Source organism: Paralichthys olivaceus, chromosome 1 (genome assembly GCF_024713975.1).
Source record: "Paralichthys olivaceus isolate ysfri-2021 chromosome 1, ASM2471397v2, whole genome shotgun sequence".
In the NCBI taxonomy this organism is placed as follows: domain Eukaryota; kingdom Metazoa; phylum Chordata; class Actinopteri; order Pleuronectiformes; family Paralichthyidae; genus Paralichthys; species Paralichthys olivaceus.
In genome coordinates, this window is record NC_091093.1 from 16,451,499 (window position 1) to 16,464,296 (window position 12,798).

Consider the following 12,798-nt stretch of genomic DNA (forward strand, 5'->3'; position numbering starts at 1 on the left):
CACCTATTACACACAATGCAGCCATGGACACACGCATGTAAATGTACACAGACACAAAGACACAGGTGGACTCATGTATGCCCTATTATTATCATTATGGACAAACAAAATCACAAGCATAGTATTTTTCCCTTTCCCCTTCCCAATAATATACAGCCAGCTGCACTGCTCATTGAAATGAGATTAAAATGTGGTTTATTGCAATCAAGTCAGCGACTCCTGCTGCAGATGGAAACATGATTATTTTCTGGGATGTGAATGAGTATGAAGAGAGAATGTGTCCTGAAGAGACGCAGCATCTGTAGTTTTGTGAAATTATTATATTTTTTTCTGTCAGCCAGACACAGTTTGCCACAAACGTCAAAGCCCTTACCCACAGAGTCATAACTCAGTCTAATGAAAACACACAAACGTACACACACTTCTACATTAGTTAATGTACCCTTGACAACTGAGATTTCATCCATTTTGAAGAAAAGCTTCTGATTGCTTTTTATTTTGATGTTATGTTATTTATATTGAAACATTAAGGTAATCACCATCTGTAGCCAAAGCAGAATGACTTTCTGTTTTATAGATCTGCCATGAGTCAAACTAATAATCCATTGCTACACTGTTTTACGTTTGACATTCAGGCATTAATCCTCAATGAGTTTTAATGAAATTTGTGCAGGATAAAGTTCGACTGATAATAGTCAAGTCTTACCTCATGACCAGACACATGGCATCTAGTGACATCACAGTAGAGGGGATGAGTTGAAGTCAGGAAGTGTCTCACAGGCAGCTGCAGGCAAAATGTCTATAAGATAAGAGGGACACTTTATTGTTACCTAGGACTTTCTGATTATTAATCAAATGCAACATTTGGCCCAGTGAAAATCAGACTTAAATTAACCCATACCTTTTGCTCTCTGTTCATTATCTATTGTCACTAGACCAAAAACATTTACCAGTTCTATTAAAAGTCTCTTTATACTTTTGTAACTTCATTAATATGCTACATGGTTTTAATATGTGCTGTTTTATTATTTTGTAAACAGCTCAACATATGCAAATACATTTAACACAGAAAATGAAGCATTGCTTACAATTTCAAACAACTTAAAGTAAATGCCCAGCAAGTCAGATTGTGTGAAATTAACAGATACATTCAACAACTTCCACACAATACAGTGACTTTCTCCTCCTCTCCAACCTCTGACTGGCTCTTCCTTCATGCTTTGCTAACATCTACATTATTTTTGACTCTCAGTCTCGGCCCCGTCCTCTCATGTCTTTCCCTGGCACTGCCCGCCTCACCCACCACACCTCTCCCACATCTGTGCTCTTTCTCCGCTCCTCTCTTCACTCGGGATCATAGGCTAAAACCTGGCAGGATCACTGTCACATGATGCCCATGCGTGTGATGCTTCACTGGGACCCCCCTCCACTCAGGAAATGCTCTCGGCCTTTTTCCCACCCTAGTGTTCCGCTGTGGAGAGCCGGGCATTACAACCGAATCCAGTTACCATCCCAGAGCATTCCTGACTGATTCCAACCACTGGCCTGGCTTTGGGTTCCCACAGACAATGAGGATATGCCCTCATTTCAGACCGACTGGAGCGCTGGGTATCTAGTTGTGAACTACCGAGCTGTTTATGGCAGGACAGGGGAGTTTGAGCTCCACAATAGACAATTACCAAGCCCACTCACCCCCCTCCCCTTCATTCAATTTGTGGTTTGTCTGTAGGTGGGTTCGGTTGTGTGCAGATTAAAAATAGCCAGGCCATTCCAGACAAAAACTGCATGGGACATGGAACACACATTGCACAAATGATATCTCCCATTGTGGTGGACTGTTTGGGAATTCTTAATTGCTTTTTCCGAAGCAGCCTGCCACAGGAAAATCCCCCTTCAGAGTAAAGAAAAAAAGGGTTGGTGAGCTGCATGTAAACACCATACATATTATGTAAACACGCGTGTAAACACATACGTACAAACCCATGTCGCCCTATATGCACCCATCAAACTGCCATCAGGGCAAAATCAAAAGGGGCTAACCTGCAGCAGAGCCGGTTGTGGCCTGCGTCTGCCCTCCCTCTCTCTTTTGTGTTCTCCACTGTGGTTTCTGCTTCAACTCTTATTATTGATGTCTCTCCCTGCATCACACAGACCATGATGGAGCAGCCCTGGGAGGTGTGCAGGGCTGCAGGGTGGGGCACCAAACAGGCTCCCACTCACTGTGTGGGACCGACTCTTCTTAGAAAGGCCACAGTAGAGCACAGAGGCGCAGTGAAGCAGAGCGCCAAAGAAGTGTCTAAAGGAAAGTCTCCTTGTGTGTTTTGGCCTTATATGGCAGCAATGCACAATGGTTTTTATCTAAACCCTTCTGTCATGAATGCGCTGTACCTGGAGAGGTGGCCACACAAAACTGCATTCACTTCTAAAACAAAGTGAGGTTGTATATCAATTTAATATAATGAATTGCATCAGAATTGAAATACAGATTTACTTTTAGGATTTTTTTTAATTCTACATCATGATAGAATCATTAAAATACACTCTAGAGAAATAGATGCTTAATATGATCTATAAATCCAACAGTGTTTGAATATTCAACATCAAATTTAAATGAAGCCTTAAAAAAAGAGTTTCCCTGCGATCTCAGAATAACATCCAGTGTTATCCATGTTTCTCAAGACCACACAACACAACAATGGAAACTTTAAATTTAAGCGATGTCGAATATTTAATATTTAGTATGAATAACTGTCATTAACTTGGATGATCACACACACCAGGGATTTTTTTAATGCCTGCCAAAGTCTGATATTTTATATTTTTAGACATTTAATCATTCTTATGTTACATTTCATAAATTGTAATATTATAAATAAACCAATAAATTAATTAAAATCTCCAACAATTCATTTCATCGTAACATTCTAGCAATATCGCTTATATAGTTTTTATACATTTCACCAAATTGGCTTTAATTCAGCCATTAAAAACCAACTCTGAATCCACAAACACCTTTTTGTTCACGCATCAACATTAGAGTCAAAGCTTGAAGTAATTCATATTTGCACATTTTTATTGCTTTAATATTTTTTCTCCGCGCTTTGTGTGTCTTTCCTCCTATTTTACACAAAACGTAGGTTGCCAACTCACTGAAAATACCAATTTTCTGCAAACAGTCTATTTAAATAGGTATTTAAAATTATGGAACATTTTCCCTGCAAGTGCTAACCACATTGGGACAGTTTGGAATGTGTAAAACCTCTGGACCTGCCAAATCCTCCCCACTGCTGTCCTTCATGTCAAATTATGTGGTCCAGCCTATGATCACAAAATAAACCAGAAGAATTTTACATTGACTATAGGCCTTTATTCTTTTTTCCCCATTGTCTGAAAGGTTTTCTTCTCAACATGAGACTGTCAAAAGGAGCCGATTTTGAAAACCAAGCCAAATCTGCTTTAATGTTTAACAAGTGAAATAAGTGAATGCAGAAATGGTAATCTGACTATTTTGAGTGGACTATCTTTAATTTGACAATAGCTCACCAGAGACTGGTGAGGGAGGATTCTCACTATATCATTAATGACTCATGTGTTTTACGATGAGCTCCATTTCTGAAGCACTGTGGCTGTTGTTAACCAAAAATACACTCATATTTTCTGCGCTGAATTGTTCATAATAGAAGAAACAAATGTCAAAAAGCAAACGACCTACAGCTACTGATAATTGTATCCCTGCTGCAGAACAAGGTCTGAATTTGGTTTGGATTAGATAGTTTACAGTATGTATCATATCTAAATGATTTTATTTTTAATTATAAACATAACTGAAGAGCTACATTTAAATGTGTGGAAATATGAAAAAATAAAATCCAATACTGTCAATGATCAGCTATAAGCTGCTTTATTGGCCATTGCTGATACTGCAGGTGTGCAGCAGAGTCATGGGATGTGACAAGTACATTTTTCCAATGGGAAGCATTCAGTTATTAAATTAAAAATATTAACGTTTTAAAATGATGAATGTAAAATGTACCGCAATGTATAAAATAATATATAGAGGGGACATATATGGTGATGTTGAACCGGTCCAAACATTTTTGGCATCAGTGGATGTGCGATGAAGTCCTTGTATCAAGTAAATGTTAAATTACAAAGGCACTATCTGGATTTAAGAGATATTTTAAAACGAAAAATAACAGTTCTGTATTTTAAAATAACTGAGTTCAGGTGAATAAACACCTTCCTCTTCCCCCCAGGCTGCAGCACCTGCGACATGAGGCACAGCCTGGAAAGATGGGCTGATATTTATTCCTGGTTTCCTGAATTTTCCTGTTACCTGAAGCTGCGTGAGGCCAGTGTTGTGCTCAAGGACACTTCGGTAGTGTGGACGTCTGCAGACCAGTTATCTCTATTATTTCTCCATATTTCCATACCACACATGCACATTGCATGGAAGTAAATATTTAACAGATGAATACATGTGGGAGTCTGCGCCAGGGAACTACTTTAATTTGCGCCTGTACATACAACAAGGCACCGGACAGATATCTCGCCAGGGAGATTAAAAAGCCATAGCGCGCACTTGTGCTGTGGCTGATTACTGGAGAGGGTGGTGCCCATCAGGCGCGCTTCAGACTCATGGAGCGGCCCAGTGCGCGCAATCAGCGGTCTGTGAGCAATCCCGTCCTTTCCCGTTCACATAAACACCACTTCAACGAAAATATACACGGCCACCTACAGCGCAGGGAAAGTGATGAGGGGGTGCCCACCTCTCCATGTTACACTGTTTTCAATTAACGCGACAAAGCTGTCTGAAGCGCAGGCGACACTGCAGACACCCAGAGCCAGATGAGTCCACTCCAATTAGGATTCACATCAGAGTCATTCACTGCACAGACAGACAGAGACACTAAAATATCTCGTTCACACTTAAATGTCTCTTTAAAAACATGTCATACATTTCTATAAATAGGATTAATGTATTTTCTTGTTGTAGGTAAGAAGTGTTGTGTAAAATCGTCGTTAAAAACCACGTATGTTCATTTCAGGATTCTTGTGATATAAAGAGGAGATAAAACAGCAGCAGAGGTTTTTTTTATATAACACCATTTTTTTAATGTTCTGATAAAACTGACAGCTTGTCGCCTCACAGAGAGTTGTTTACATTGTTTGCATACTTGTCTCTCCCACTTTAAATCATGCATAAAAAAGATAAAAATAAAAACAGACAAATCTAGGTGTTGTATAGGCCTTTAAAAATTATATTTTACCATCCAATTCAAAATATTTAGCAGCCTCTGTGACTAATTCGTAAACGCTATTTGATTTTCACATGTTAATTTTTTTTGTATGTTTTTTAAAGAATGCTTCAGTATTCATTTACTTTAAATAACATGAGTAAAAACGTTTCATTTTTTATCACCACAAGTGCAAAAGTGTCAATTGTGTGCGTAATATCTATATTTATAAAATAATGTGATTGGCATGTTTAAACATACATAATATAATACTTGTATTTGTCATCTGTATTTTTTTTAAGAAGGTGCCGTAAAACTTGATTCAAGTTCAAGGCGAATAAACTTGATCGATCACCTCCAAACAAAGTCCCCCGGCCTCTCGCTGACCCTCATGCGGCCCTCTCTCACGGCCCTCTCTCCCCACAGAGGAGGGAAACGGACTTATTTACTCGAACACGATCATCTGTTAAGAAAACACAATCTTTTTCACAATCAATTTTTGTTGTTGTTGTTCATAATCCCTTTAGATGGGGCCTCATCTCACCAAGAGTTTTAATCTGTTGCTGGGAACAAATGCTGGTCGCTACTGCTGCTGGATCCATAATCCGGTCTAATATATATTGGTATGAATAAGCAATAATGCTGACGGTAACCGTGTTGTGACTTGTTCAGATGAAGTGTGAGCGGAGCGTCTGGAGGCGCAGAGCCTGCAGTGATATGAACAAGATTTATTGTATATATATATATATATGTAAAAAGGAGAAATGAATTCTCAGAAAATAAGTTAGATGATCATCATGGATGCATCGTAAAAAGGACAATAGGCACCGCAGTTCAGATTGTGGAATATAAGGAAATATGACTAAATGATGTGTTTTCTCCTGTTGGTGCCGTGTGCCATTGTACAAGACTGTAACCAATAAGACATTTTTGTGCCTGCAGAATATTGGACTATAGTGATTTTGAAAACTCCGTCGAACTTTGTAACAGTACTGTCCGGAAAACCTGTCAGGGCCGTGCGCGCTGCGGTGCACCTCCACCTAAGTGGCCGAGCATTCCTGAGGATGCAGCGCTGTCAAATATTTCATGATGGGACGTCATGGAAAAGCGCATGACTTCGCCTGCGATGCAGCAGTGACGCTCTGACCTTGGGACTCAAGCCTCAGTAATGACAAACACAATCTGCAACCGAATCTCTGGTGGGAATTCCTCCTGCCTTTACCGTAATGAAGGAGTCAGTGTTAAAATATATATCTGGATACATCCATTAAACACAATTTTTGTCGATGATGAATGTACATTATGATTTGTGAGGATGCATATTATTGTCAATTGATCGTGATTCTTTAAAATCAAACTTCAATAGTATGTGAAGAAATTAAAATATTGATTTCACTGCTTTTTATTTGGTGAAGAAAAATGCAGCAGGGCAGGGAGCAGCGCACCTCCATCCAGAGCTGATGTTTTCATAAACATTACAGGCAGCTTTGGATTGACATGCAAGCTAAAATGTGTACACCTCTATACAGGGTATATATATAAAAAACAAAGAAAGAATAACATGGTATGGGGCGAAAGAGCGAGTGAGAAAAAAAGAGCCATAATGGAATGAAGTCATCATCGGTAATTAAATGCAGTGGGCAGAGGGAGGACGGGAGCGCGCCTGCCCCTGGTGCGCGCTGGGTGGTCCCTTACGCTGATAAATGTGTGGCCCTCACTCCAGGCGAGTGGCCGAGCAGGAACCGGTTAAAACAATACTCACATTCATTTATCCAAAGGTTTAAATCTCCTCTGTAACAGCGAAAACTAACAGTGGCACGTCTGTCACCTTTTGGGTTGACAAAGAAAAGTTGACAATGAATTGTTTTCTTGCTTCCCCTGTGGCAAATAAGGACAACCATCCATTTGTGTTTTGGGGCTGACAGTTCAAATTTACACCAATAAACTATCTGCTAATGCTCTTTTACACTAACATTTGTTTTCAATGTGCTAGGTTGAATTTTCAGACATAAATACATGTATATTTTACGCGCGAATGAGACTTACTCTAGTTTTACGCACAGAGCAAAACATGCAAAGCTGTACCCCAGCTTTATATTCCAGAATATCCATCCTAACAACCATCATAAGCAATAAACAATAACGCCGACAGAGATATAGACACAGTCAGCTCATCTAACCGGAGCCACGGAGAGGCAAAAGGTTACAGGCTGCAGCGATCGCGATCTCCAGGGAACAATAAGCAACCTACTGTCAACAGTTGTAGGTTATGGACTGATCGTCTTTCAGTAGCTCTCTCTGCATAGCTGTAGAAAAGCCAGTAATCGAACTAAAATCATGCCTTTCGACTTTGAAACGACAAACAGATAAACAAACCGGTGCGCATGCTCTTCTGAGCGAATTATAACTTTGTTAAAAGGGAGAAAAAAAATCACAGAGCTTAAGGCATCATATGGGCTTCGTTTTTCTCATTATCCTATAACGTATTATGTCACGTGAAACAAAGTGAACAGCTCAGATTTTCCAACGTGGCTCTGAAATAAAGCAGGGCTGCAGTTCTGCTGGTGGCTATAGGACAGAAAAGCATTAAATTCACCTTACTTTAAATCCCGGATCATTCGATGGGAGAACTGCCTTCCTCCATCTCAAGTCCCAGTCCGAGTTTCTGCGCTCACAGTTCGGCATGTTCGCTGTTCACTCCTCCTGCGTCCCTGCGTAAATATTATGACTGCGTTACACAAACAATATTCATGCGTAAAAATGTCCTGCATCCGCACAAGACGCAGTGAACACACGGACATATCGCGTCAGATTGAGTATTAGCTGATCTAACGGGGCTTTTGCTAGATTTTTTATTTAAAGAAGGCCAGGGAAAATGTTTACATTCTGCTGTATAAACATCCTGCCCATGTTCCTGTCTATCTTTTACAGAAATCATGAGGCCGGTTTGGAATATGAAGGGGCAAGTTCTCTGCTAAACTTTTCACCAACCAACACGTTTTATGAAATATTTCAGTGGTTTAATAACCATGAGTAGAGACTTGACCTATTTCCTATTTCCCCAGCCATGTAACCTGCAGTGGAGGGATACGAGCCAACAGGGTTCTGAATACACACATTTTATATCATAATATTAAATGTTAAAGATAATTAAAACTAAAGTCTTGTTAGAAAACAAGAAAATCAAAAAAGGTGCAAAAAGGCCATATCAGTGTAGTTACTATTAATAGTGTCTAACCATATTATGAGATTTAAAAATTTTAACACTCTAATGTGAATGATATAAGCTATATAAGTTCTTACATGGCCTCTGGGATATATATTCCCTATATTTAAATGTAAGGAAGGGGAAAAACATTTCCCTGAAAAGTGAACGCACACAGATGTGCATGCTTACAGCCCACCACTGGAGTAGGAGGGATCTGGGCGGGTCCCAACATTAGGATGGCCAAGACATCCAGCTTCCAATGCGCTGATGGCAACAGATAAGTAAAAAGTGAGCTCCTCGGACGCACGACAACACACCAAGTGAAGTGGAAAGCGGCTCCTGTTCTGCTCCTCATCCCGTACAAGGCGGTCCGGCTCCAGGCTGCTGCAGGACTGAACCAAGGGGAAGAAGACACGGTGAAGAAGACAAGTCTCGACTTCTGGCTTGTGCGTTAAGTTTCACTTAACGTTCATTTTTGTAGTATTTTTTACTCCGTATGCCACCAAATAAGTACCAAACTTTAACGTGTTTATAGGTGGAGAGAACCAATTGTTTTGTTTACCATCTCGAAGACGAAATTTAACTAATGACGGCAGAGATCCAGCAGCCCCCAGCACAGACTCCTGCCCAGAGCAGCCCCATGTCTGCGCCGGAGAAGCCGCACGGACAGGCGGCGGTGATGGAAACCGCCTCCTCCACCACGAAAACCAAAAAGACAAACGCAGGGATCCGTCGACCAGAGAAACCTCCGTATTCATACATCGCTTTGATAGTCATGGCGATCCAGAGCTCTCCAACCAAGCGCCTGACGCTCAGTGAAATATACCAGTTCCTGCAGAGCCGCTTCCCGTTCTTCAGGGGCTCGTACCAGGGATGGAAGAACTCCGTGCGTCACAACTTGTCCCTGAACGAGTGCTTCATTAAGCTGCCCAAGGGCCTCGGTCGGCCAGGGAAGGGCCACTACTGGACTATCGACCCGGCAAGTGAGTTTATGTTCGAGGAGGGCTCCTTCAGAAGGAGACCCAGGGGTTTTAGGCGCAAGTGCCAGGCGCTGAAGCCAATGTACAGCATGATGAACGGCCTGGGATTCAACCACATCCCCGAGTCCTACAACTTCCAGGGGAGCGGCGGGGGCCTGTCCTGTCCGCCCAACACCTTGTCTCTGGACAATGGGATTGGGATGATGAATGGACACTTGGCAGGTAACATGGAGGGGATGGGTCTGTCCGGGCACTCCATGTCACACTTGTCGACGAACAGTGGACATTCCTACATGGGAAGTTGTACGGGATCCACCGGGAATGACTATTCCCACCACGACAATTCCGCCTCCCCTCTGCTCACCAGCGGGGGAGTCATGGAGCCTCACCCCGTGTACTCGAGCTCGGCCTCGGCGTGGGCTCCGGCCCCCACGGCCTCGCTGAATAACGGGGCTTCTTACATTAAGCAGCAGCCTCTGTCTCCCTGCAATCCAGGGGCGAACCCGCTGCAGCCGAGCTTGCCCACCCATTCCCTAGAGCAACCTTACCTGCACCAGAACGGGCACAGCACCACAGATTTACAAGGTAGGTCCACATTTACTATCCAAACACAACTGTACTAAAAACTGTGCAGTGCTGCGTAAAAGTTTGAATACATTTTGGAGAGAGGGGAAAATCTAAGGGACAAATATGGAGCAGGAATAATTAAAATAATTAAATTTGTCTGCAGATAGTTCAAACAATATTTTCTATATTGTCAAGCCTGCAGGTTTGTAGGTCTAATGCCAACATGGACATCATGGAAGCAGTGTGTTCACTGAGGTTTAGTTTGGCCTTGCATTTATTTTTTAAATCACTAAACACTGGTTTATCACTACTGCACAAAACGGAAGGTTAATTCAAATTAAGATCATCAAGGAAAATGATGCAACCAAATGAAATCATGCATTTCCCTCAAAGTTTCTGGGGGAGGAGAAAAAGAAAGAGAGAGAGAGAGAATAGAGGCACTAAAGGGCAGCGAAGGTCTGCCGGGACAGTTTAGAGCCGTGCCAATCTCCGGGCAAAGACAAACAAGCGCGGTTAGGTCCAGCATGTCTCGCCCCGAGGCCCCACAAGTCCTCCGGGACTGGCGTGCAAGAGGGCCGATGTCAATTATCTCTGCAGAGTCCGCCTCCACTTTAACAATGTTAATGGTGCCTGCTAAATGGACCTCGGCTCTATGAGAAACACACATGCATGCGAGTCAGTGGGAAAAGATGCAGCTATATTCAAGAAATATAATGTGACATGTATGTTATAATGTAAAGATTGAATTGTGGCAGATGCGGGTATGAAAACTATTAATGTGGATATGTACATCATTTATTTAAAGACGGTGATAAAAATTGTAATATGCTCCCACCACCTATTATTTTATTATATATATATATATATATATATATATATATATATATATATATATATATATATATATATATATATTTGTATAATCAAAGTCAAGGCTATTGCTGCTCTAAGGGACATCCAGTGCGTAATAGGCTAAAAAAAAGTTTAAAGCAGACAGTAATTGAAAAAAAAATCTATATATGTTAAAATAATTGAATTACTTTCCCCCCTGAACTTTAAAAATTATTGGCGACTGAAAAAATATATTGAAAAGTTTCATTTAAAAAAAATAAAAGTTTAAATTTAAATCAACAGAAGTTAGCTGTTTTTAACCCGTGTTTTACAATCCCCTGTGTGCAGGTATTCCTCGGTACCATTCCCAGTCTCCCAGCATGTGTGACCGAAAGGAGTTCGTGTTCTCCTTCAACGCCATGGCGTCCTCGGCGATGCACTCACCGAGCAGCGGCTCCTACTACCACCACCAGCAGGTCTCCTACCAGGACATCAAGCCGTGCGTCATGTGATGCCTCCACGGACACGTCTGCGGACTCGAGCTACGCAGCCGAGTGAACTGAAACGAGAACAAACGAGTAAAAAAAAGCAAAAAAAATAAGAAAAACCACTGAGAGACGCACAGAGGCATGATGCCCCTGGGCCTGGAGAGCGCTCACTGCGTCGAGTAGACCGGACTACTCCTCTGCGCTGTTTTACGCAGCGTAAAAGACACGGAGACAGGCCAATCACAAAACAACCACATAATAATAATATATAATAATAAATAAAGAAAAACTTGTCATCAACATCATCGACCAGCGGGGTAAAGACTGGGCGTGAGACACCCTGCTGCTGTTTGGTACTTAGTCCTGCAGAGCGGATGACTACAGCCACCACTTCACACTTCTCCTCTCCATGTTTATTCTTCTTGTTACAATAGGCCAATGTAGAAAAAAAAGCACACTACTTTTCTCTGTCTGAAGTTTTTACTTTTATTCTCTTCGAAATTAGACTGAGGCTCTTTGAATTCTCTTGCTCTTGAATTTGAACTCTTATGGACATTACGCATATACTGTAGGTCCATATATACTGTGTAAAAACGATGAAGGCACTTTTTGAATAGCCTATAAGCGCAACTTTTTTTATTTATTCTGAAGGCCTATGTATTTTTAATTTCAGGCGAATTGGCCAAGGAGGTATACGCTTTATTGGCAATATTTGTCAGAACGCTTATTTGTTTTGAAATTTGAGGATATATTGTAAGCACTGTTCTGTTGTTTTTTGTGTTAGATACATGTAGACCATTACTTTCGGCACTGTATATATTATTATATATTGTTAGGAAAATTAGCGAGGGGCCATCAGTGAGGGCTGATTTTTAGGGCTATATATATTACAACAAATGATTTGTAAGAAATAAAATATATCTGTTGGGCTGTTTGAGCCTGCATCCACCAAAAAAATGCATATTCCGATTTTATCACACACACATATATAATCTCGAGTGGAGGTTGGGGATGGGTGGAACTGCAAAAAATAATATGGCACCAAAAAATTTAAATATCTGTACATTTTACGACATGTAATCATTATTACAGCATCAACGTAAAATGAGAACGATTTAAAGAGTCAGGCAATTTGTACCAATTCCTAACTCAAGGCTGGATTTATCACAAAGTAGCAGCATCTTTTACAGAAATGATATTGTAATAGAGTAATTGATCTATGTTTTAAAATATAGCCGTTTACGTGGGTGTGATCAGGAGCAATATTGAAGGCAAACATGTAAAACTCAATGTTCACATGTATGAGGTCTTCACTGTTGTAACAGTGGTGCTACAGAACATTTCCACAGTGGTCTCACAGTACAGTTCTCATAGGAGCAAATCAAGACTGTAATTGTAAAATGATTAGATGAAGAAATTGGACAATTATCAATATTCACAACATGGTTTCTACATTTTTATCTGTTAAATTCCTGGATATGTGCGAG

The 12,798-nt window shown here is 40.9% G+C and overlaps 1 protein-coding gene across 1 annotated transcript; it reads left to right on the forward strand.

Moving 5' to 3' along the window:
- The first annotated feature begins 8,720 nt into the window (after window positions 1-8,720).
- On the forward strand, window positions 8,721-12,268 carry foxf1 (forkhead box F1). Its single transcript, XM_020098667.2, has 2 exons — window positions 8,721-10,010; window positions 11,172-12,268. Exons 1-2 carry the CDS (start codon window positions 9,032-9,034, stop codon window positions 11,333-11,335), a joined length of 1,143 nt encoding a protein of 380 aa, XP_019954226.1. The 5' UTR covers window positions 8,721-9,031; the 3' UTR covers window positions 11,336-12,268.
- The last annotated feature ends 530 nt before the right edge of the window (window positions 12,269-12,798 follow it).

Excerpts from the sequence above, each read along its gene's own strand:
- foxf1 (XM_020098667.2), top strand. The coding sequence starts at position 9,032 with ATGACGGCAGAGATCCAGCAGCCCCCAGCACAGACTCCTGCCCAGAGC. Across the intron at positions 10,011-11,171 it reads CAGCACCACAGATTTACAAG|GTATTCCTCGGTACCATTCC; the intron begins GTAGGTCCACAT and ends CCCTGTGTGCAG.